Raw genomic sequence first — 24,911 nt, forward strand, 5'->3', positions numbered from 1 at the left:
GGAAAGGTGTGTCCTGTCCCCTGTCCAGCCCACCCCCGCCCCGCCGCGCCTCCTCCCGCCGGCCCGTTCTGCGCGGAAACGCGAAGGAGGCGGTGGAAAACCCGCAGGAGGCGCGGCCGAGGCGGGGACCGCCGCCCTGCCCGGTGCTGCCCGGTGCGCGGTCAGTTCCCCGCGCTAGCACGACGGGCCCGCACCGGGACCCAGCGAGTACCGGCGAGAGGGCGGGGGTGGGCGGGCGGAGGGAGGGAGGGAGGCGCGGTCGCGATCGCGCCCCGCCGCCCCCCGCCGCGCACCCGCCGCGGCCGCCACTTCCCGCGGGCGTCGCTCGGCGGCGGGCGCTGCCTCCGCAGGAAGCGGCCCCGCGGCCCGGCCCCTCCCGCCGCTCGGCGAAGGGCTCATGCACTCTGCGGCGCGGGCGGCGGGATGGCTCCGGCTCCCGGCGCTGAGCCGCGGCCCCCTGCACTGCTGCCGCTGCTGCTACTGCTGCCGCTGCTGCCCGGCCGCGCCGCCGGCCTGGAGGTGCAGCGCAAGTTCCTCTCGCCCACCCCCACCAACAACTTCGCCTTGGACGGCCCCGGCTCCCGCGTCTACCTGGCTGCCGTGAACCGGCTCTTCCAGCTGTCGGGGGGCGAGCTGGCGCTGGAGGCGGAGGCGGCGGTGGGGCCGGTGCTGGACAGCCCGCTCTGCCACGCACCGCAACTGCCGCAGGCCTCCTGCGAGCACCCCAAGGTGCTCACCAACAACTACAACAAGATCCTGCAGCCCGATCCCGAGCAGGGCGTCCTCGTCGTCTGCGGCTCCATCTACCAGGGCCTCTGCCAGCTGCGCAGCATGGCCAACATCTCGGCGGTGGCCGTGCGCTTCCCGCCGGGCGGCAGCGACCCGGTCACCGTCTTCCCCAGCATGCTGAACGTGGCTGCCAACCACCCCAACGCCTCCACCGTGGGGCTGGTGCTGCGCCGCGGCGGCGGCGGCGGGGCGCGGCTGCTGGTAGCCGCTACCTACACCGGCTTCGGCAGCCCCTTCTTCCCCCGCAACCGCAGCTTGGAGGACCACCGCTTCGAGAACACGCCCGAAATCGCCATCCGTGCCCTCAACGCCCGCGGCGACCTGGCCAAGCTCTTCACCTTCGACATCAACCCCTCCGACGACAACATCTTCAAGATCAAGCAGGGCGCCAAGGCGCGGCACAAGCTAAGCTTCGTCCGCGCCTTCCTGCAGCGCGGGGCCGCGCCGCCCGCCCGGCGCCCCTACGCGTACCTGGCGCTCAACAGCGAGGCAAACGCGGGCGACAAGGAGAGCCCCTCGCACAGCCTCCTGGCCCGCATCTGCCTGGGCGAGGCGGCCGAGACCACCCTCAACGGCAGCGGCGAGACCAAGAAGCTGACCGAGTCCTACATCCAGCTGGGGCTGCGCTGCGGCGGCGCCAGCGACGCCTTCACCCGCCTCGTCTCCGTCTTCCCGGCGCGGGCTGCCTGGAGCAGCCCCGCGGACCCGGGCCCGGCCCCGCCGCCCCCCGAGGAGCTGCTCTTCGGTGTCTTCGAGCGGGCCGGGGCCGGCGGCGGCGGGGGGCGGCCTCAGTCCGCGCTCTGCGTCTTCCGCTTCGCCGAAATCGAGGAGACGATCCGGGCTGCCCGCAACTCCTGCTTCGTCAGCCCCGCCGCCGGCATGGTCACCGTGCTGGACAGCGTGGTGCAGGGAACCGGCCCGGCCTGCGAGAAGAGGAACATACAGGTACGGGCACCTGCAGGCGGGGGAAGGGGGGACGGGGCGTCCCGGGCGGGGAGACAGAGGGGGACAGCGGCCCCGTCCCGTCCTGTCCCGTCCCGTTCCTGCTGCTTCCGCGCCGCTTCCCCGGGAGGCAGCGCCTCCCGCAACCGAGTGCGCTCCGGTCCCCTACCCCGCGCTTCGCTCTCTTGGCTCCCCGCTCCGCTCTCTCCGTGCCCCGCGCCGGTCAGTGCTCGCGCGGGAGCCGTGTCACGCCGGTCACATCGTCAAAGCCGGGCGGCGGGCTCGTACGGAGCACAGAACGTGTGTGTGTGTGTGTGTGTGTGTATGTGTGTGTGTGTGTGTGTATGTGTGTGTGTGTGTGTATGCGTGTGTGTGTGTGTGTGTGTGTGTGTGTGTGTGTGTGCGCTGTGGGGGAGCCTCCCCCGCCCCGCCGGGGCCGCCGTTGTTCCCATGCCCCGTTCCCGGTCACTCGCGGGACGTCTCCCGCTCGGCGCACCCCGCGTGGGACCCCGCCGCGGCCGGACGCGCACACATCGGCTGCTTTATTCACTGGCTGCCTTGTTCTGCCGCGTTCAGGGCAGAAGTTTTGCCATTGTCGCCGTTTGTTACCAAGTGACCGTAAACGTGAGATAAAGGCGCCGCTTTTCCGTTTCGCTGAAGATATGCGGTGCTTGGGGGGAGGAAAAAAAGAAGGGAAAAGGGGCTGCTTCAGCTCTGCATTTTTCCTTTCCTCTGGGAAGGAGGCATAACTCAACTCCGTCAAAGATCGTAAAAACATCTGTTTGGTTTCAAAGGCGAGACAGAGCGTTTGGGCTCAGACTTCCCTGTGCAGTGGCAGTGATACAGAGAAAGGTTTACCATGGTAACCCGAGTGCTCTGTGTGGCATCTCTAAACTGTGTTCAAATACATAGCCTTAATGCAGTGGTTCATAGACCTACTCCAGCAAAGTTGAATAGTTTTTCCCCCAGTGGCAAAGTGCAAGCTGCCTGACAGCCAGGAAATCTGGTAGTTGTCCTGGCTCTTGAGTTAACTCCACAAAGACTTGGGGCGTTAAACAAGGGGTGCCCAGTCCTGAAGTCTTGGCATAGTGATGGCTCTCAGAGGAGTCAGGGATGCTGTTTGCAGGACAGGGGGGCACCCGCAGGTCTTGTTGGCTGTGACTGAAGCTCAGCACTCTGCAAGTTAGCCCTCAGCCCTGGCAGGGTGATCTGTTTCTACCAGGCAGGTCAAGGGGAGACATTGTGTCTGGGGGTTCTGGAAGGAGCTTTGAGTTACCAGCCTAGCTGCGAGTGCAGGTCAATGGCAGAAGGACACCCAAGAACCTAAGGAAAATAATCATGACTAACACCGGTCTGTTTGCGTTGAAGATACTAAGTGCTATATCCAGTAAGCTATTTGGACAGCTAATTCCCTAAGGGCTACAGGGAGACTCAGTGCAGAAGTGAGATTTCACTCCGTCTTTGGGTCTGGCCCATCATGCTGCTCTGCTGTGGAGCGTGCTTGGGGTCCTTATTTCTGCATCCTCCTGGTAAGGTGAGGAAGGTGACCAGAAGTGTGTTGTCAGCTGATGCCACAAAGGCAGCCTGTGGAGGACAGGGGTGAGCGATAGGCGATACGAGGTTTGAGGAGCCTCACCAGTGCTGTTGGAGTCAGTGGAAACCCTCTGTATTTACCACTGCAGTGAAACAAGGCTGTGAGAAAACCTGTTTACATGAGACAGCAGAATGGCTGGATGGGGAAAACTGCATTCTAGTCCTGACTGACACTGCTGCTGTGTTGCTGACCTTGAACCCGTCCTTCAACCCTAGATGCCTCAGTTCCCTGATTTGCTGCATTGCACTTATTCCTATTATTCAGAAACACATGTAGCGTGAGATTGCATTTGTAAAGCTGCTTTGAGATCCTTTGATGTTAAGTACAGCAGGATATAAATTAAGCATACCATTAATATTTGTTCATGCCTAATATTTCTATGCTTCCCATTTATTTGAAGTGTATTCCTCTAAAACCGCTGACCAAGGCTGCTGGGAAGCCTTCCTACCAGTCATAAGGAGAGCCTTTCGGGTTTTTTGCTTTTTACTTAATCATTAGAATTGCCAGCAAGTTAACAAGCTGTTTCGTTTCCAAGTCCCAGAGTGGCAGTGTCAAGAGAAGAGTTGTAATACTGTGTTTCTTTGTGCTGCGAAAACCTAACATCAGTTTCCACCTTCAGGACAATGAAATACTCTAATACATTTTGTGTCCAGCCCTGGGAACGCAGCAGGAAAATGTATTAAAGCAGCAGCTGCTTTGGTGGAGCGGATCAGCATGTAGCTGCCTTCCCATTCTCAGCTCCACTTCTCTACCCGCTAGTGGGTTTCCTGGTTGTCTTCAGCCGATGCATCACTGATGGTTGCTCTGGTATTATCAAAAGTGTGCTTTATTGGTTCTGCCTGTGAACTGGGTGGTTGGGTTTTAAGCTCCTTCTGGAAGAAAAAATAAAAACCTAATGGCAGCCTGATTCATTCTGAGCTTGCTGGGATGAAGTAGTTGGTTGTTACAAACAGGGAGCGCAGGCTGTTAGGCGTAATGTGGTGTGAAAGGAAAATCATTGCCCCCTTGTGTGCTCTTCTGTCTAATTGAATGCTCCTCTCCTGCAGCACTCGGTTGTGACTCAGCCAGGGAGCTGCAGCACTCGCTGCTAGTGATGGGTTTCAGGAGGGTGCTCTCAGCATGCCACTGTCCCCATGGCACCACTGTGGCAGTGCTTGCTGGTGAGGGTGCATTCTTGTTACCCCTCGGCGTCATGACGGGAAGCTGGCACTGGTAGGAGAGGCTTTGCCCCAGTGCAAGGAGCACTGAGGCAGTTGTGGTCAATGTGGTGGCAGTCATTTGTTCTGCTCTCACGGTGACCACTTGGGACTGGCCGTGCAGGGGCTGCAGAGGGTGGCTGGGTCTCCTCTGGCTGGCAGGGGAGCCTGGGTGGCTGGTTGGCCTATGTCCCCGAGCCTGGGCAAGGGCAGTCACCAGCTCAGCCTGGGAATGGGCCCATCGCTTTGGTGGAAGCACTAACTTGCCATTAAGCACATGTTTAAGAGCTTTGAGAGATGTGGCAAAAATGTGCAGAGGAGGATGGTCTGGGTCAGGAATGGAGGCTGGTTGGTTGTTCTCCTTGAGTACTGCTGAAAAGTCACTTACCAAGGAGGTGAATTTGCAGTAGCAGCTTAGGGGAAGAAGGATGTACTGGGGAAGGATTTAGTTTGATTGGGTTCTTGTACTGAGAGTGAGTGGGTGAGCTCTAGGATTGCTTCCCTCAACAGAAATAGCTTTTTATAATGAATTTTGTGTCAAATACTGGGCTGTCTTTGTAACTCCTGCAGCTAAAATGAAATACTTGCATGGAGTCACTGCTGCGTTTTGCCCACTCGAAGCCTGGGTGGAATTTGGACTCGAGCCCCCAGGAATGAAAAGGAGTATGAGCTCTCTGTAGCAGACTGTCTTCAACATCGTTGGCAGCAATGCGCTCACAGAGCTTATAAAATCCCAAGGACACTGAGTGGGTTTACTTCATATTTGAACTGTTCTGCCCCAACAGGATTAAGGCCCAGTAGGTTTGAAGGTCATGTAGGCTGCATGGCTGGAGCGTGGTGCAGCTGTGGTATCCAGAGCCCTTGCAAAACCTGAGCAGACAGGACCCTGTGCCCCTGCCTGTTTGCCTGGGAGGAGTGTGTGGGTGTCCCAGCACCTTCGCCCCCAGTGCCACTGAATGTAAAGGTCTGGCTGTTCCCGTGGTGCAGGCAGCCACGCTGCATCACAGCCACGTCCCTGCGGAGTGAACCCCCTCCAGCACTCTCACCACCTCCCCATCTCTGAACTTGGTGTGCAGGCACCTTTGTGCTGCCCCAACCAGCAGTTGCCTTTTTGGCCAACAATGAGGATGGCTGCCAGGGGGTCCCAGCCCTGCTCTCCAGCCCCAGCTGCAGCACGAGGACGAGAGAATGTGGATGTCCAGGCACCTCTGCAAACCTCCCTGCTCTGGGTGTCTGAGCGGTGGCTGATGTGGGGGTCTGAGTTTAAAACAAAACAAAATGCACCATGTCATGAACAAGCATGCTTGAGGACATGCTGAGCTGGTGACCCCATCCCACACTCGAGCTGCGCCCGACTCCTTGTCTGCTGTGGTTTCTATGTCGAGCCCCATGCTGTCTTTCTAAAAAGTCCCAGAGAGGTAACTAGGGAAAGTAGACTTTTATTCATTAGACTTAGATTTGCTTGCCAAGGATCTGCTTTTCTCTTGGGAAATGTTTTGGGGTCTGCAACTCAAAAAAGGCTGAAAATCCGTTTTGTTTCCTATGCTGAAAAACGTAGGCACGGCGGCATGGGATAATCATGCGTTTCAGCGTTAATTCTCAAGTTTCTGGCTCTTGTGGCTTCGTGTCAGATCCTGCATGCTCGTTGAGCACAGTATTTTGTGGTGTAATGATGAGATACCCACCAGTGAGCTTTACTATACCGGGTTGTTAAATAAAACGAACTCCTTGGGTAGGCTGTATAAACAATCTCAGTATATATGTATGCCTGGGCATAGAAATGTGGTTTGAAACTAGGCAGAAAATGTTCCCAAAGAAAAAAACCTCATATACACGTGGGAATATGACAAAGCATCTACTTACTGTCCAAATATACTGTGGCATCTCCGTGGGATTGGGTTTTATAGGAACTGAGTTACTTTGAAGTTCTGGTTTATACCAATTTAGAAATTCCAAACATGAAAATAAATGTGCCTCTAACATTACATCTTCTCAAATAAATCTGGAGGATTAGCCACAGAAAGGAAACTGGGAATTTACACTTAATTTCTGCATTAGAGGTGGGGAAGGAGTTCTTGTAGCTGACTTAATTTCTGCTTTTCACAGAGCGTGATGTGTTTGGAGTTGCCAGCGTGCACCCGAAGGTGCAAAAGCTGTTACTGCAAAGCTGCACCGCGTTGTGGCATTGCTATAATCTGTTTTGCTTCTGGATGTTGTACAAGCAGTGGGAGCTGGTGTTTCTCCGAGCCACCGTCCGTGGGGGGGCCGGGATGCCCCGTATGAGGGGTTCAAGCCACAGCCTGAGCCTTGCCGGGCTCTGCAAGACTGGGCCCCAACCCAAGTACTGCGGACCTGCCCTATTGCTCACCTGGTATTAGTGGGTCATGGCCAGCTGTTGGGTGCATTTCCTTGGGAATTTATGTGGAAGCACAGCCTTCTGCCTGCAGCCACGGCACAGGCAGGCAGCTGCGAGTGGAGAGCAGGAGCCGTGTGAACCTCGTCCTTCCTGGGAAGGCAGGCTCAGCTCTGGGCTGCCGTGCCCGAGGCTTTACCGGTGCCGAGGGCTGGTGCCTTGTGCGGAGCCAGGGAGTCTCCCAGGGAGCAGGTCGGTGCCCCCGAGCCAGAGGTGGGTGGTGGGAACACACCTTACAGGCTCCGGGGCTCGCCCCTGCTTTGCATCTCAAGCTCAAACAGATCCTAGATTGCAAAGGGAAATTCGGTCAAAGTGGCAGAAGATTCAGTGCCTGGAAACCAGAAGTTGTGCTGCTGTAGGTGGGAGAATGGAAAGTGGCTCCCGGCCCTGGCAGAGTGCCTGCCTGCTCCCGGGGCTCAGGGCTGTGCTGGATGGTGCTGGCTGAGCACTAGGTCCTTCTGCAGGGGGATCTGAGCTCTCCTTTGGGTGTCTGTAGAGCCAGAACTGCAGCTGGCTGCACAGACCTTTTCATTCTTGGAAGCTAGATGGTCAGGCTGACCTGATCCAGTGAGTTCACCAAATCTCCTGTAACTAAGTAATGGTTTAGGTGGAAAACCTGAAAAGGATCGTTTTGGCCAAGTCTAGTGCTGCCCATGGAAGGTGCCTGGCAGCTGGGAGGAAGCTGAAGCATTCTGGAGAGGTGCTCATATGATCATACAGAGGTGATTGTATCTCAAGACCAGGCCCTTCACTCAGGGCTTTTAACCACTTCTGTTTGTGTAGCCCCAGATGTTCTCCAGGGCAGATGTTTGGTTCCCACACGTGAACATGAAGCTGCTCCCCGGGAGCCCCTGTGGGAGCCCCGACAGGAGCCGCAGGGTCTCAGTGGATGGAAGTGAAGGGATTTGCTAGCTCTTCTCTGGTTTTTCAAAGTTTGTTTTATAGTGATTCAGAGAGAAGATTTGGGCTCAGGGCACCCGGGGACATGTGCACATAGGAATCTGGAGGGGTGTCTGGAGATGCTGTAAAAACACAGTGCTGTGCCTTGTAAATCTCAATAGGCACCTCTTCAAACTCCCAAGCGACTGCGCCGTGGTGATACTCTGGTGTGATGACCTCTTCCAGCAAGTTGTTGGAAACACAATAGGTCTGAGCCCCTGGCTGTGGTAATTTAATGCAAACACCAGGCAAGCTGGAACCCGCAGCGGTTGGAAGCAATCAATTACAACCACCTGAGCACCACCACACGCTACCTACAGCAGAGTGGCTGCTCCTCCCGGCTCAGGCTCGTGCCTGGCACCCGCGGGGACAGCGTGTGCAGCAGTGTGACCACTCACAACAGCCAGGAGCTGGTGGATGCAGGTCAGGCCTCCTGACCTGGGGCAGAAATGGCTCCATGGCTGTGGGCACGTGGCTGATGCCTGGAGGTGTTGCTGCCTGTGCTGCATGTGCCCCGTGTGCAAAGAGCAGCCTGGCTGTGCCTGTGGTGTTGCTACAGCCCCATGCGCTCACAGGTCTGTTTGGAAACCCTTGGTACATGCACCCATCTGTGCTGCGGAAGTGTTCTTGCAGCGTTTCACAAGGGCAAGTGGGTGGTCAGAGACTGCCTGATAGGTGCCTTGTCATTGATTAGATGGTTGGCAGCGCCAGCGTTTGAACTGAGGTCCCCAGCATGCGTACCCAGGGGCATGGCGTGGGGGGTGTGAATAACCCTGCCTCTGCAGGAGAGATCTGCTTTGCTTGTCTGTTTAATTTTCTTTTTGTTTTGTTTGGTTTGGTTTTTTTTTCTGAGTTGGTAAATAAGTGATTGCAAGTCCTTATTTTCCAGCTGGGCTCTAACACCTTGCAGCAAGTGGAGGAGGTGGCAGACTGTCTACGGCAATCTCCCACTTGGAGAGACCGGTAGAATTTATTGACGTTTTTGAGCAGAGGGAGCAGTCCTAATTCCTAACATCTGGATAGCAGCTCTGCTGGCAGGCAGCGCTCTGGTGCAGCACAGGACGGCTTCAGGATGTATCAAACAGCCTGGAGGAGCCCATTAGATGAGGTGTGCTGATGAGCAGGGCTGGTACCAAATCCCATGATGATTTTCTCTCATTACCTGCCAAGTGTCAGCAGGTTTTGTCCAGTGAGGGGAGCGTATGCTGGCTCCTCCTGCAGATCTGTGCTGGGGTTTGGGACTAGGACATCCCCCAGGGATATGGAGGACGCAGGGGACATGGCATCCTGCAGCACCAACAGTGCAGCAGTGACCGCTCTGCTCTGTGGTCTGAGCAGAGCTGATCTGCTGTTGCCAGCCCCTGTGCCTTCCTTTCCAGTTCAGCGTGCATTGCTTTTTGGAGGAAGGGACCTACAGATAGTCCCAGCCTTGTAGACAGGGGATAAGAGGCACGTAGGCTTGAGGTGTTTCTGTGCTGGGCAATGGGATAGGGGTTGACTTGGGTATTCAGGGTTTTTTCCATAATGGGAGTCTCATTTGGCTGTGCCCTCCTCTGAAGGCACGGCCGGAGTCGCACTCCCTGGGTTTGCTGCCGTGCTCCCGAGGGTGCTGCCACATGGGTGAATGGCAGCCATGCGTGCTGCAGGGCCCAGATGGAGCTAGGGGCTAGTGGTGGGGCGGGTTGAGTCCAGGCACAAACCCCAGCTCAGGTCTCAGGGCTCATTGAAGCTACAGGCTTGTGTTTTGATCTGCTGCACCAAACCCACAGCGGTGGCTGTGCTGGGCAGCAGGACACGGCTGGTGTGGGGCAGCAGGGCTGTGGGTGGCTGGGACCAGCTGCTGGAACAAGGCTGCTCATTTTTTGGGCCTGAACCATTGGAGAGTCTTCGCTTTGACAAGATGCCTGCAGCTTACTTATTGCTAGTGGCCCTGGAATAGAAATCTTTAGATTCTAATCCAGAAGCAAAATTACCTAGAAGTCTGGATTTTGCAAACATGTACCTCAATTATTTGAAGGAAATTTGGAACGTGTATTTCCATTTCTATCTTATCTCTGTTTAAAGTATTGTGCTGCTTCACACTGCTCCCTTCTGGAGCAAAAGCCCTTTGGCTATTAGGTTTTCATCCCACTGTCTGCTGACTGCTGCCAGTATTCAATGGGTTGTGAGCTGCTAGTGGCCAAAAGCCATCTCTGGTGGATCCACTAATTAAAAGGGGCTATTGAAAACCTGGCATGGTCTAGAAAGTGGCTGTGTGTAGAGTGACATTTTTAGGAAGAGCTGGGAAAACTACAGTATAATGATGGCACTCAATGAAGAAGGGGAGATGTGAAGGGTGAGTGGATTTTAATGCAATATGAAATAGTTTCCAAAGTTGTTTGACTTATGAGTCCCTGTCATCCTTCAGTACATCTTGTAGAGCCAGATGTCAGCTGCAGGCAGTACAAAGGCACCAGGCTGGTGTGTTCTTACATGTGGTTCCTTGGCGAGCAGTGGACCCAAGTCTGGGAACCAGCTCACACAGGGAATGGGCTCAGGTCGGGTTTTCGGCTGTCAGTGGCAGGTCATCCTGTGGAGAGGAAACTGTGGTAATGTCTCTGCTTGAGGGAACAAACACCTGCATCTGGAGAGCAGCGGATACAGGTGATTTCTTCCTCACTCTTCCTCATTTGGTTTGAATCGTGTATGTCCCTGGAGTGAGCCGAATGGTGGGAGGCCGGGGTTGGTGTTCCTGAGCATTCCTCCTGGGATCCCGCCTGCTCCGTCCACCTGGGTGCACTGAGGCTCCCTGGCTGCAGGAAGGGATTTGGGCGCTGTCAAATAAACTGCTGAAGAAAGGTTTGAAGCTCTGGGGAGGAGCTGGGGTTGCAGTGTTGTGTCCTTGGGGTCTCCCAACTGTAGTGTCAGGTTTTGCTGAGCTTTGCAGCAAGCTGCAAATCTCAGTGGATCTTTGCAAACTGCTTTGGAAACATCAGTTTCTACAAATCTTGGATAAAAATATAAAATGGTAGAGAAATGAAAGGCTTCCATACTTGAACCAAAAAAAGAGAGGTCTCAGTTGCTGAATCCAGTAAGACCATTGGCTTTTAACAAATTTTGAAATTATTCAAATTATTCAGTTATTGTGATCCGAATTTCCTAGCTGGGGGGGATGAGGTGGGGAGAAAGGGCCTCCAAAGATCCCTTCTTCTCACTTAGTCAGGAAAAAAGGCTTATTTTCAACCTTTCCATACCAAGCTACAGCAGCGGGCTGGGTGCTGGGAACATGTGGTGGTGTTTCTGGATGTTGGTGCCAAAGCTGGTGTGCAGGTGATGTGCATGGTGGTACCCATGGGGATGCCTCTGTAGTGTGAGGCAGTTCTGGCGTTCAGGGGTGGGTTTTACTGAGGATGCATAAAAGAATAGTAGAGTTCTGCTCATTATCTCAGAGCTTAATTGATTTGGCAGAACTAATGAGGAAAAGACAGGAAAACATTTACTATAAACTACTGCTAAATAAGGCAGATCTGAAGTGACACATGCAAAAGACCAGTTGTGTTCGGTAAGATGTTGTTACTTTAATGGATGCTTTTTTCAGCCCAGGATCGCACGCATAAATCTTTGGAGCACTCTGAGCATGTGAAGTGCTAAGTGTTAGGAGTAGCAATAACAAAAAATAACCCCTGAAGACTGAGGAGCCAAACTCACTGTTCACCCAGGGCTCCTCCCTGTGGGAAGGAGTTCGAATAGTTTGAGGTTGGTTACTGGAGCCAAAGCTCAATATAAATGAGAAACACAGCCTGAGCGGTGAAAGGGGGGTTCCTCCAAGGAAAAGAAACTAAGAAAAAACAGCCTGACTAAATCAGGCGTCTTCCTCTGAGCAGTTTCAGAGGGACGTGTTAGTTGGGCTTTCAGTGTGGCACGGGTGTCCTTGGGACGAGGCGTACTCGGCTGATCGGCTCTTTCCTTGTCCCGGGGGAGCGTGGCAGAGAAGCTGCATTTCCAGTGGGGGCAAATTTAAAGGACACACAAGCTCTCACTGCTTAAACGCTTGCTGTTTTGACTATGACAACCCCTTTGGAGCCTGTTGTTTTTTAATCCCTCTGCCTGCCCATTCCTGGGGGATTTGATTGTATAATCTGAAGTATTGTATTTAATGCAGGATGAAGGCTAACATAATAAGCTTGACCAGCCTTCCTGGCGGCACAAAGCATGTGCAGTTTCAGTTAAAAGACTGCTGCTTTTCTGTATTTCTGTGCTCTGAGCAGTGCCCGTGCACTTGCACGTGCTGCCTCGGCTCCCTGCAGGGCAAAGCACCGGTGTGTGCCCAACGCTGGCTTGAGCGGAGCAAGGACAGGGATCCTGTGTGCCAGGGCTGCCGGGCTGGGGGAAAGTGTTCTGGGGGTTGGGCTGTGCAAAGCAGATCCTGCAGGGCTCCTGTCAAAATTGCCTTCAGCTTCCTTTGCCAGTAGCTCGGCCTCAGGGTTAGCACATGAGTAGGGGTTTGTGCAGTGATGGATGGCTTTGAGTCTGGACTGGTTCCTGGCAGAGGAGACCAAGAGGGTGATCACAGTCTAGCTGCAGGTGTCCAACCTTGGTATCACTGCTGGAGCTGAGGGTGGAGCCTCTGGGGACTCCTCGGAACTCTTGCATCCTCCCTAGCACCCTGAGGGAAGTGTTACAGACACCTCCTGCCCTTTCCTCCTGCACCTGCAGGACACAGCAGAGGATGGATGGCCACAGGGAGCTTGTGCATGTTCAAATCGTTGGGCTTTGCCCTCACCGTAGCATTGCCTTCAGCCCGGCTGTTCCCTGGTGCTGTCCCAGTCCTTCCCTCTGAGGTGGGCTCTGCAGGCAGCTCGTCCATACGTGAGGTCTGGCAGGGCTGCTGCTGCTGGAACAGCAGCCAAAGCTTGGGTTTCGTCTGAGCTGAGGCGTATCGCGGAAAGCATCTTCCGGCATGTCAAGCCCCTCACCTCTGGTGGTTTGAGGTCTGCGGCTGCTGTGGAGGTGAACGTTGCTGCTGCTGCTGCTGCTTCGACATGGCAGGTTGGCCTGACCAGGCTCAGCACTGGAGGTTTGGCAGGAGGTCTGTGCTTTGCAGACTCCAGGAAAAGTTTCTCATTTGCTTTCAGGGGCTGGTGGGCTCAGCCTGTGGGATCAGCTCCGGCCCTGAGTCTGGCTTTAAGCATGTGGTCTGCCAAGCCTGTCGCCTGTGATGGGTGAGCACCTCGATCATCACAGAGAAGGACAAGTGTCATGGGCACCCAGGGCTGCTAGGCATCTCGTGCCTCTGACTCTGCAGGTTCTCATGCAGCACAGAGGAGGTCTAGGGAGGCAAAAAGTCCCAGGAGAACCACTTGTCTGCAGAGTGCTCACTGCACCCGGCCTTCCCCAGTGGTCCTGCGCTCACCAGTCTGCAGTAGAGAGAGTGAAGAATGAGTTTTATAAGATGCAGAGCAAAAGCTTTCCTGTAAAATAAAAGTGAAGAGGCTGAAAACCTGCCAGGCATCAGGAGCTTTTTGGCATGGGGTGACATAGTGGTGGAGGGAGCAGCGGGTGTGCTGACGGGGTCGTTTCTCAATGTGTGGCTGACGTGCTCCGGGGCTGGTGCTGTTGGCTGTGGTGTGGTGGATGTGCCTGTGGCCGGGGAGCAGTTTGACAGGGAATCTGGACATAGCTTTTCATTAGCAATTACTCTTCAGCAAGACATTAACTTTCCCTATTCGGGGCTGGAGGTGATAGTCCCAGCTGCCGTCCATCTGTGAAGGGGTGAGGTACATGGGACTGCACATGGATCATTGTGGTTTCCCAGGGCATGGACCAACACAGAGGTCTGCAGGACAGGTCCCGATGGCTGCTGCTGAGCAGCTCTTGCACGCTCAAGAGAGCATCAGCTCCTGTGGATGCTGACGGGTCCCCCAGCGTCAGTGGGACAGAGCTGATTTACCCCCAGGACTCTGCACTTCTGTTGAGCTGCATCTGGCCACTGCCATGGAGGTGCTTGGGCAGGCCATGGTCTGTGTTGCCGTGGGGCCAGACAGATTGGGCAGCCCATTGCTAGTATCACTGGGGGCTCACAGAGCACCGTGAACCAGGACTGCCACTATGCCAATGTGCAAAACAGAGCAAAACCACCACTTCCTCGCTCAAGGAACCTGTGGTCTAAAGAAGCGATGAGAGCAGGATGCAAACCTCATTTTAAGCCTTTTTTTTAAGGACGTCTCATGTGCTGTGGGGGTGCTGATTGCTTCGTGTGGTGGTTCTTGAGAAAGGTTCAGCAAGATTCATTTCATTAGAGGTTCTCAGCCTGAGTGCCTCGACTGGCCAAGAGGGTGCGTTGATTTGCCTCCCATTGCCTTGAAGATACGATGGGAAGTTAAAAGAGCTCTGTGATAATGCCTGCCCTTGCAGCAGCACTACAATTAGAGACCGCTTACGTCTCAAGTGCCTTAACAGTAGAGCCCTCTTCTGAGGATGACATTTTCCTCCAGGCATCCCAAAGAGACGGTTTCTGACGGCTCTGGTGGTGAAGCTGCAGCAGATAAATGCGTGATTGTGTGTACAAACTGCCGGCAGCCACAGTGCTCAGCAGGACCGGGCTCTGCCTGCATTGGGCTCCTGCCCAGGCTGGACTCTGCCCGACACAGGGAGGACTTGTGCTCCCCGTTTCCATAATGCAGCCGTGCTGCCCTGCCACCAGCTCTCACTCCGCTGTGCAATGGTTCCTGTGAATTTTATCCTCTCGCTTCTCTTCTGCTGTGAGTGCATGTCCTGCTGTTGTGTTTTTGGGCAGTATCTGAATTATTTTGGATATTCTCTCTGTAATCCGAGGTTTCCCTGAGTCATACCTAAATGGTAATAAAAGCCTCTAATGGTTTATGTTAAGGAAGGCAGGAGATAAAAATGGAGTCCTTTTACCACAGCCTTTAATGGCCTGAAAATGTCAGTTGTGTGGGAGCAACTGCCAGATTTTGAGCCTATGAAGATGATGGCTAAGTCCCACAAATCAACAAGTTTGGAGCAGATTATCGGATGCTGGCTGTGTCATTTTCCCAGGACTCCAGGCATGCTAAGAGCCAGCACTTTAATCCGCTCTGATACGATGCATGAAAGGGGCTGGACTCCCTTTCCACTTTGTGCTGCTCCGTGAAGCTTTCAGCCCCGCTGCACTGGAGTCAGAAAAGCCTTGCTGGAAGCACAAGCTGCAGGGCTTTTGAACTGCAGCCTGCTTTTGGTTCAGAAATAAACTCCACCTTTGCTAAAGAACTAAGGTCACAAACACAGGATGCAGAAATCAGTCTGTTTCATGGTTTTCCTGAGTGCTGCCTCACCACTCCTCTTCCTCCTTCTGTTTCCAGCAGACTTCCTTCCCGAGGGGACATCCTGCACGGCTGCCTTTGGGGTGCAGCACCCGCCTCTGGGAGATGTAATGGGAATACTGGGAAATTGCTTTTTCTGCTCCTTTTAGACCTGGGATAAAGAACTGAACTCGTGCTGTGGAAACAGCCGAACTCCTGAGCTGTGATGGGGCTGGAAACCTCTCTCTGCCCCACTTAGTTTGTGCAGTCACGGTTGGGGTTGATCTGACTAACCCTCCTCTCAGATGTGGCTCCCTGGTTTGCATTCATTGGTGTCCCCGGTGAAATGGTGCAGAAATCCTGAGGCCATGCTCCCTGTGAGCGGGGGAACACAGGACGGCCGCAGCGCTGCTCTGCCCATGCTGGCTGCGGGATGTCTCCAGCTTGTGCCTGAGGCCTCAAAGTGCCAGTCAAATGGTTTGGGTGCAGAAGGATTTGAATCTAGACTCGCCCCGTATTTCTGTGAGTTCCTGAGTGTCCAGAGCATGTAGCAGAAAAGTAGTGGCAATACAGTAAATGCCCATGGTGTTGCTTTAAAATGCAGATGATAGAAAGAGATTGGTTTTGAAAGAAAACGGGTTTATGCTTGCCCCACCTCAGGGTAGGGTAGTTTGATTTAAGATGGAGCGAGATTTAACCCATTCCACAAGGAAAAAGCCTTTAAGTGTGTTTTCCCAAGCTGTGGCGATTGCCTGCTGTCTGCAGAAGGATGTGACTTGGCCGTATCCTGTTTACTGTAACGTGACAGAATGAAGATGTCCCCTCAGTGTTGTGGTGTACAGAGAGCAGAGCACAGTGTGTTACCCCACCCTGGGACCCGAGAGAGGGAAACACCATATGTCTCCTGCTGCCTGCCGTCGGAAGAGCTGATGTAGTTTAAAGAAAGGTGTTTCAGAGGAAGGATGTACGCGGTCAAATAAAGCTTAGCCAGTGTTAGAATAGTTACATCCTGTTTACCATGGAAAACACTTGGTGCTGATATTGGCTCTGAAACGCATGATTTACAAGCAGGCAGGCGCAGCAGATAAGGAGCTTCCCGTGATCTTGGCCTCCTGTGAGAAGAAGGGGCCGTGTCCGCCAGCTGCTGACACACCAGTGCCGGTACCGGCTCCACAGGCAGCTGCTGCAAGAGGAGGTGCTAAGCATCCCTCGGGCTCCCAGGTGGGCCCTGATGTGCCTCAGTTTCCCATGGGAGGGAGGCTTGTGAGCTTCAGGTGGTAAATACTGGTGAGGGGTAATGAAGAGGGGCTAGAGATAATCATTCCCAAGGCAAATAAGTGCATGTCTGAGGGCCTAGCTGTGACAGGGACCATTAAATCAGAAACATGAATGGCTTGCCATGCTCTCTGTATGGTATAAGATTGTTGTGTGGCCCAGTTATGGGGGCAAACAGACACACTTAATAATTTGAGCTGTGATTTTATTTTTTTAATAAGGTGAAATGCCATAAAACTGCGAAATGCATTTAACAGAGTCCCTTCCATCCACAACACCTGATCTTTCGTCTTGGTCCCGTGTGAACCGAGCTGCAGCTCTGCACACATTGCCTCCTGCTTGGCACTTGCTTTAGCAGAGGAAGTTTTTCAAATCAGTCGTTGTTGCTCCTTGTCTGACCTGATCAGCAGTAGCAGCAGCAGCAGTGGCATGGGTCTGGTGTCTGCTGGGGTGCAGGGACTGAGAACAGGGTGGTTTTGTGGAGAGGACCCAGTCTGGTGTTCGCAGCAGCATGCTTGCAGCAGGGAAATAGGCCCTGGATGTGTCTGCAGCAGTGTGCTGCTGCTGGGCAGGGGTATAAGGTGTTCTGCAGCACAGGGGAATTTGCTGTGTGTGCCATTGTGCAGAGGATGCTGTGGATGGTGGCCTGTGGGGGCTCCTTTCCTCCCAGCTCTTCACTCATGGAGACACAGACAAGTTGCTGCACATGCAGTTTGGGTTTTAGCAAGTTTCTTCCCCATGGTTGTCCAGGGATGTGCTCTCTAGTATGGGGCACCAACCCCACACATGTCATGGCCAGGAGGGCTGGAGGTGCACCCCAGCCAGGGGTCCATGCAGCAGGGTGATCCTGCCTGGGTTTCACACTCTCGCTGTGAAGCCTGAAGATTTCCCTAATCTTCTAAACCATATGGAGAGAGTGGAGAGTTGAAGATTTAGTCTGGTTCCATTAATGAAATAATAATGATAATAAGGGAATTAAAATACAGGCCCTTGTGCTCTCAGTCCTTGGAGGAGAGACTATGCTGAACAGCCTGGTTGTCAACTTCGGCTTGGTGGAAGCACGTGGTCCAGTTTCTTAACAGATACAGCCTCAAATCCCTGCATTTGTTCTGCTTAAATTAGCACTCCTGATGATTATTTTGGAAGGAATATCCATGTTAGGGCTGAGTTCAGTAAGGCGTGAAATGTGCTTAGTTTTAGGGATGTGGGTTGCAGCCCGCCAGTGGTCTTTTGTCTAGAGCTTTGTGTAACCACTTCCCGCAGTCAAGGCCTGAACTTGGTGTGGTCCAGGCAGCCTGCAAGTACCTGCGCGTCATCCCTGCAGCCGCATGCCGGCACTGCAAAGGGTGACAGCCCAGTTGTGGCTTCTCTTAAGATGAGCCTGAAATGACAGTGTAGATGATGTGGTAATGGCCCTTGAAACGTGCCCATCATTTGAACGGCTTCAGCTGCACCCACAGCACTTCGTAAAAGCTGCTGCAGGAGTGACAGCGGGTAAATTGTCAGCAGTGAGACTGTTGTGATGTACAGACATTGAATCCGTCCGCATTGTCTGAGCAGAAATTGCAAGGGGAGTCTTGGAGGATTCAGGGCAAGAGTGGTCATAAATCTTGGGTGCGTCTCGGCAGGGTAGGAGGAATATGAGGCATCAGTCCTGTTTCCAAATGCTGCGGTCATGCAGCAACTGTGCTAATTAATTTAGCACGGGATGCTGAAGTCTGTTGTCTTGCTTGCGGCCAAAGGAGCCAAATGCCTGCCTAGAGACAAGGCTCACAGGTGAGGAGTCCTTAGCAATTGTTCTCTGCCTTTGTCCTTTGGCACCGGGTAGCAAATGGACATGGGTGCCTTTGTACCAGCCTCTGCCCCGGGGCTGAGGGTGGACGAAGTCGATGGTTTCTGGGCAGTTTCGCAGCTGCTGCTCTTCCTTCCGTGTCCCACGGTGCGGTGCCCCCTCCTGCCTGACAGCTGCTCCATCCCATCCTGTCCCAGTGGAAGACCAGTGGAAATTTTGCTGTTGACTGCAGTAGCAGCAAGACCAGAGCCAGGTTTTACAGTCCGGAGAGTCGCCAGCACGCTTCCCCCTCCTCCCCTTGGCTCTGGTCTCAGCCACTTCCTCACTCACTTGCAGGGAAATAACATTTTGAGCTCTTTTATTGGAAAAACCTTTTTCTTCATCTTTTGTTTGAGAAGGAAGGAGCTGGAGATGGCGTCTGGGCTGCAGCTGAGCACGGCTCCGCACGCTCCCCAGCCCTGATCCCGAGCGCTGACCCTCGGGAAGGGAGACCCCCTGCAGCGCTGGGCAGTGCGTGGGACCAGGGCAGGCAGCCCCTGGGAGGGCTTCCCTTTGGTGGGCAGAGAAACCACCCCTGCAGGCAGCCCTAGCGCTGTGCTGGATAACAGACCTCTGCTTTGGTGGGAGAGGGGACAAGGAGCCCCTTGTCTCCTTTCATCATTGCACCAGGCTTTTGCGTTGAGGTCTGAGGGTGCTGCTACAGTAAATGGGCCTTTGGCTGGAGGATGCCGTTCTGGAGTGCTCCAGCAGCAATCCCCATACTGCCCTGATCCTGCCGGTAGCATGGGCAAGGGCGGAGCTTTTCCAACAGCTCATCTCCAGCAAAGCCTGGTCTGGATTTGGGTCTGAGGTAGATCTGCGAAGCACAAAGGAGGGTCTCTATCACAGCTCTTTGCTCCCGAATTAACCCGTTACATCTTCCTGTTCCCATGGCTCGGTGGTGAGGAGCTTTCCCCGGGCACAGCGGGGCTGTCAGCACTCTGTGCACAGGGAGCCTGGGGCAGTGGTGGTGGTGGGGACCCGTTGGTGCCTGCTGCACCCGCTGACACGTGCGTCTCCCTGCAGCTGCAGCCGGAGCAGTTGGACTGTGGAGCGGCTCACCTGCAGCACCCGCTGGCCATCGTCAACCCCGTCACAGCGACCCCCGTGTTCACCTACAGCGGCCTCACCGCCGTGGCCGTGGCCAGCGTCAACAACTACACCGTGGTGTTCCTGGGCACGGCCAGCGGAGGACTCCTGAAGGCAAGTGGAGCCCGGCAGACACAGCCTGGGCAGGCACGGCTGGGGGCCGGGCCGGGGCGGAGCGGGGCGGGCGGTGGGCTCCCCTCGGGGCTGTGCACCGGGCATCGCGTCCTGTGGGGTTTGAGCACCCGCTCGCGTTCGGCAATGAAGAAGCAATTGGGTGCTGCCGTAACGTGAACAGTGATGCCTGCTGCCTGGCCACTGGTGGCCGTTAATTGCTGTTGAAGGCTGCCATGAGAGCAGGATGTTCTTGATGAACTCTATGCTGGTAATGTTATTGTGCAGCGTTTAAGTCTCGACAGCACTTCTAATAAATTCTCCCCCTGAGCTGATGGGTTTTGAAGGCTTCTTGTGGACAGGGGAATCACCCAGAGATGCTTTATCTCAGCTGAGTCCAAAGCAGGTGCGAATCCATGCATCTCATGGAGTATCTGTTTTAAACAACATGCTAAAGGCAATGTAAGGCACTGCAGCAACCTGGCTACAGAGCCAAGATGCAAGGCCAGGGTTTCAGCAACTTTAGTGCTTGAAGTTTGCCAAAGAAAGTTTTGATTCCAACACGCCACAACAGTTTGGTGTGCTCTCAGCATCAAAAGTCCATAGAGGGGTGGGGAGAAAAGCACCCTGGAGCAGAGACGTGGCTGATACCTGCCTGGGGTGAGTGGTGCGTAATGTGGAATATTGGATCAAAATGCTTGGAGAGAAGAAAACGGATCCAATCTCTTCCCTTGAGCCCAAGTGCTCCTGGCAGAAATGTGGGAGCGATCACAAAGAAACCCCCAGCTTTGGTTTCTGCCTGCAGGGGCAGGTAATGCAGCCGGGTGGGAGGGCGCTGGCAGCCCGACCTGGTGCAGGGTGGCAGACACACATGCCACACGCAGCGCAGCCCCTGTTCACACAGCATTAACAGCTCTGCTTCCATTATTATCTCGAGAAAGCAGCCTTATCTGCTGCGCCTCCATTAGGGAGAGGCTCCTGGCTACCCTTTGCTGGGATAATTTGCTCAGATAGCTCTAATCTAATTCTACAACACAGCTGCATAACCAGAAGCCTTTTTACCTTCGGGGCTCCTTGTTATTTGGCACGGGATACAAGATACTTTGCGTGAGTTATCATTCAGATTTGCTGCCTGAGAAAAAACAGCAAAGGAGCAGGAATAGAGCTCGACCAGCTCCTGCCAGCAGCAATTATGGCTGCCAGGGGTAAGTATAGGGGATTAATCAGATAGGCTGCAGACGGGCATTGCATGCAGGCCATTATCAGTGTCACATCCAGCATGAGAGGAAAAACAGCACTTAGGCAGCGGTGGCCAGGGCATGGTGTGCCAGGGTGTGATGTCCTGGAAGGAGATGGGGGTGGGAAGGGTTTCTTCTGGCGAGTCCCCACGTGTCTGTAAGTCTGTAGACAAGGTGCTGTGGTGGGGTCACCCAGAGCTTCAGCCCACTCTGCTCTTGCCAGTGCAGCATGTGTCATCCAGCAAGAGGACTGCTGATCTCTGCTCCTCTGTGCTGCTGCTGTGGCTGTTCCCTGGGCCGTAGCCCACAGAGATCCAGGGCAAGTGCCAGCGCAGTGACAGTGCAGGGTAAATAAGCCCTGAAGCAGAGAGACCTGGGGACAGGTGCCTAGAAACAGCCAGACACAGAGCAGAGCTCAGGGTGAAGAGAGAGAGGGTGGTCACAGAGCTACAGTGGAGGACACTGGGACTTTGATCATGGACATCTTGGGTAATCTCAGGCAAATTATTTAGCTTCTGGATAGCCAGTTTCTAAGTGGGGATCATGATAGTTCCCTTCTTTTTCTGCATAGTAGCTTGCAGTGCCTGCATATGGCTCTTAGCAGAGCAAAGCGCTCTGCTTTGAGCTTGTGTTATCTTACTAGGATGTGTTGGTGCTGCTCTAGTGTGAGAATTAATTAATCCTATGTTAATTAATTAATCCAGACTTTGGAGAGCAGAAGCATGCTTAGTCTTTACAATTACTGCCTTCCCTTGCTAGTAAGGATGTAGGAATTTTCCTCATGCCCTTTCTGGTTCAAGCTGAAAAACGACTGTCACATGAAATTGTGTAGCCCTATTGTTATTTCCTCTCAGCAATGCCACATTTAATTTGCTGAGTTTTCAAGTCAAATGCCAAGACATTAAGATCTGAAAGGCAGGCTGATGCTTTGCAGCCTCTTCCATCACTGCCAGCACTTCAGTTGGTGATTCATGAGGCAAGGTAGGATTTGGCTGTCCTGTGGCAGCTGCTGTGGTCTTTGGAATTAGCAGGGATGAAAGCTGCTTTTTGCCAGGAATGACAACTCTTACTTTTCAGATAGGCGGGGAGCAGGGGATGCCATGCTGCACAGCCCTGTTGCTGATTTATTGTCCCTGTTTTTCATTAAGCTTAGAAATGCAGCATTCTTTGTAACAGAAACGCACATACGTACATGACAAGGGCTGGAGGCTGGTGCCACTTCCATTAGGGCAGGGCAGCACTGCCGCTGGAAGCATCCGTGCAGTGCCAGAGCTGTAGGGTGCAAGTTTTCCAGGCAGCCTCTCGGTCAGAGGCCTTTGCACAGAGGGAGCGAGGGCTGCTGGACTGGTTGTCACCTAGCTCCTGGCCATGGCTGGGGCTTTCTAGACCGCTTAGTGCCTTCCCTGTGGCACAGAGCTGGCTTTTCAGTACAGCTCCCTCAGTGCAGCCTGCAAACTGTGTGTAGAGATTTACAGTGCTTGAAAACATGGAACACCAATGGATAACACTTTGATGCTTGTTTATAACCAAGGAAAAATAATCTCCTCCCCATAGTGTTTGACAAATGGTCTCAATGAGTGGCTTCTTCTCACTACAGATTAATCTGGACAGTACCATGAAGGTTATTAGCAGGAGATCCATTTCAGTGGCTTACGGAGAGCCTGTCCACCCTATCATGCAGTTCGACCCATCTGATTCTACCTACCTCTATCTGATGACCTCCTATCAGGTGAGAGCTTCAGTCTCCAGTGAAACAGTCCTTTGGGCCCCTCATTTGGTTTAGCGTTCAGCACTCAGCTGGGAGCAGGAAGGGACACTAAAATTTGCTTTCACAGGAATGGGCAGAGTCAGGAAGCTCAGAGCTTTGGGGTGTCAAAGGGCTTTGGGAGGTACCTGTGCCTGTTGTTCTCCTGTGCAGCGTGGGGGTCACACTGAACTGACTGGCCTGTCTGGCTTGGTCCTCTTTGTGGTGGCCAGGTAAAAAGAAGGGTGAAAGCTGTTGAAACTCACCCCACTTAAGGGAGTGCAGAAGCAAACAGGGGTTGTTCCTGTATAGAAACCTGAGAATATGGCGCACAGTCTTTAAGAAGGCTTTTAGGAGATCCTACAGACAAAAAGTCTGCCTGTCAGACATGATCCTGGAGGAGGTTTCTGCTCAGCCTGGCGGGCAGGAGGGCTGGATATGGAGACTGGGAATGCCGCAGCAGGTAGGAACAGATTGCCTCATCTCCATCAGGTGAGCAGAGGAGGAGGATGAGAGCTGAGCGCTCCAGGCGCTCGTGGTTTGTCCTGAATTACATTTTAATCTGCCAAAACAGATGCAGAACCACAAATGTTATATGTTGCATTTTTGTTTTTCAAGCCCTGTCTCCCTGCAGACTGGTCATTACCATTTCACAGAGCCCTTCCGGGATGCCTCTTTAGCTGATGTTACAGACTGTCTCAGCTCAGCTCCCGGCTGGGCTGTGCACCTCCTTCAGGCTTGATCAAACACGCAGCACTAGCACTTGTGATGCTCTCCTCTGTCTTTTTCTTTTCCAATAAACCAGATGAGTTAATTTTTCTTTGGTGCAATTAGCATCATAGAATCACAGCATCAGCCATCCTGGGAAGCTCCCCAGGAGCAAAATGGGGTTGGGTTTGGGGGTGCTGAGCACCACAGGGCTGGGGAGCAGGAAGGTGCTGTGGGTACAGTGGGGTCAGGCCAAGGAGCCTGTGGCCCATGGTGCACTCGCCTGGTGGGAACTCAGAGCTCTCAGCACCTCACGTTGTCAGTACCAAATGACTCAGTTTTCCTTCTCAAGTATTTAGGCTTTGCTCCAACTTTTCCTGCCGAGCAAGTCTCCAGAGGTTTTTTGATTTCTTTACAAAGGAAGGTTTCCAGGGTGGTGTTGCTTTCTGGTCATTATGTAAATAGCCAGATAGCATTCAGCTCCGTCTAGAAGGGAGCTTTCTGCACATCTGTGTGAGAGCTTTTCACAGGGACAGACAAGCTGTGAAAGCATCTGTGATGCATCGAAAGGTGTGGTGTGGCTCTCTATAGCCTGTCCATTGCACAGCTATGGCCAAGGTGCTGGCCGAAAAGGAGCAGCTCAGCTCAGCCCAGCACAGTGCTGCTGCACACCCTGCGGCAGCAGGGCCTGTCCCTTGGGCGTGCTGCCCTGGGGCACTGGCAGCGGGAGCTCCACGAGGGGTGGTCGGGGTGGTCGTACACAGAGCACCCACCTCTGGGCAGTGTGGGGTGGAGGACGGCGGTGCCAGGGTCTGCTGCTTGTCTGTCCTGTAAGGCTTGGTCCAGGTGACAGCTAAAGCAGCCTGAGATGCTGGTGAGCTAAGACAGCTAAGATGCTGGTGGCTCCTCACTGGCTACACGTGGCCTGACTGGCTTATCCCGGTCAGGTTTCTGTGGTGCTGTAAAGCAGTTGGAAGCAGTTGTGCTGTTGTTTGCAGATGACACGGGTGAAGGTGGCTGCCTGCAACCAGTACTCAACATGCACGGAGTGCCTGGCTGCTGCGGATGCTTACTGCGGGTGGTGCACGATGGAGACCAGGTAGGACTGGTTGCATCTCAGTGCGCTTTGACGTGTCCCTTGGTCCTCAAGCCTAGGCAAGAATTTCTGGTGCCTTCTGTATTTCCACACAGTCACACTGCCATTAGTTTTCATCTGTTCCTTACGAAATACATCCTTTTAAAAACAATTTCATCTGGTCTGAAACAGTCGAGATACTCGTCAGAGCCAGGATTTCAGTGTAGCTGCATTATTATGCTGTAGTCAGCTGCCAGTGCAGAGAATATCTTGCAGGCATCCAACCATGGGATTGAGAGAGCCAACACCCTGTTAGAGATCGTCTTTTGCCCTTGCAGTTATCATTTATGAGGAGGAGACACTGGACACTCAAAAGGGGATTTACGGAATTAGACTCCACATTTACAAATTGGAGGTCGAACAAATTGTCACTGTCTCCTCTGCCGTTCTGGGTTCAGCCTGGCCTGCGCTTGCTTACCCTGAGTCCTGGTGCTCTGCTGATGCTGGTGGGAATACATGCTCTTATCATGGCAACCAGACACTTTAAATATAGCAACAAAGCTTTAGGCTTAGCTGCATGGATGGAGGGAAGGGATGCAGGCACAGGATTGACGCAGGATCTTCCCTCATGAGGAAGAAAACGTTTTTATCGCCTGTTTTAAACATAATCAACCCCAAATTGTTCCC

At 53.7% G+C, this 24,911-nt stretch overlaps 1 protein-coding gene across 1 annotated transcript in view; it reads left to right on the forward strand.

Moving 5' to 3' along the window:
- Window positions 1-322: 322 nt before the first annotated feature.
- The window catches only part of PLXND1 (plexin D1), a 74,089-nt gene continuing 49,500 nt past the window's right edge, over window positions 323-24,911 (forward strand). The window contains exons 1-4 of the mRNA XM_062636345.1: window positions 323-1,734; window positions 19,286-19,462; window positions 22,295-22,426; window positions 24,148-24,248. Of these exons, the coding sequence (XP_062492329.1) occupies window positions 424-1,734; window positions 19,286-19,462; window positions 22,295-22,426; window positions 24,148-24,248 (1,721 nt within the window). The 5' untranslated portion in view covers window positions 323-423. The remainder of the gene's footprint in view (window positions 1,735-19,285; window positions 19,463-22,294; window positions 22,427-24,147; window positions 24,249-24,911) is intronic.

This window comes from Pezoporus occidentalis, unplaced genomic scaffold, assembly GCF_034315485.1.
Source record: "Pezoporus occidentalis ecotype Australia unplaced genomic scaffold, CSIRO_AGI_Poc_V1 ctg114, whole genome shotgun sequence".
Lineage (NCBI taxonomy): Eukaryota > Metazoa > Chordata > Aves > Psittaciformes > Psittacidae > Pezoporus > Pezoporus occidentalis.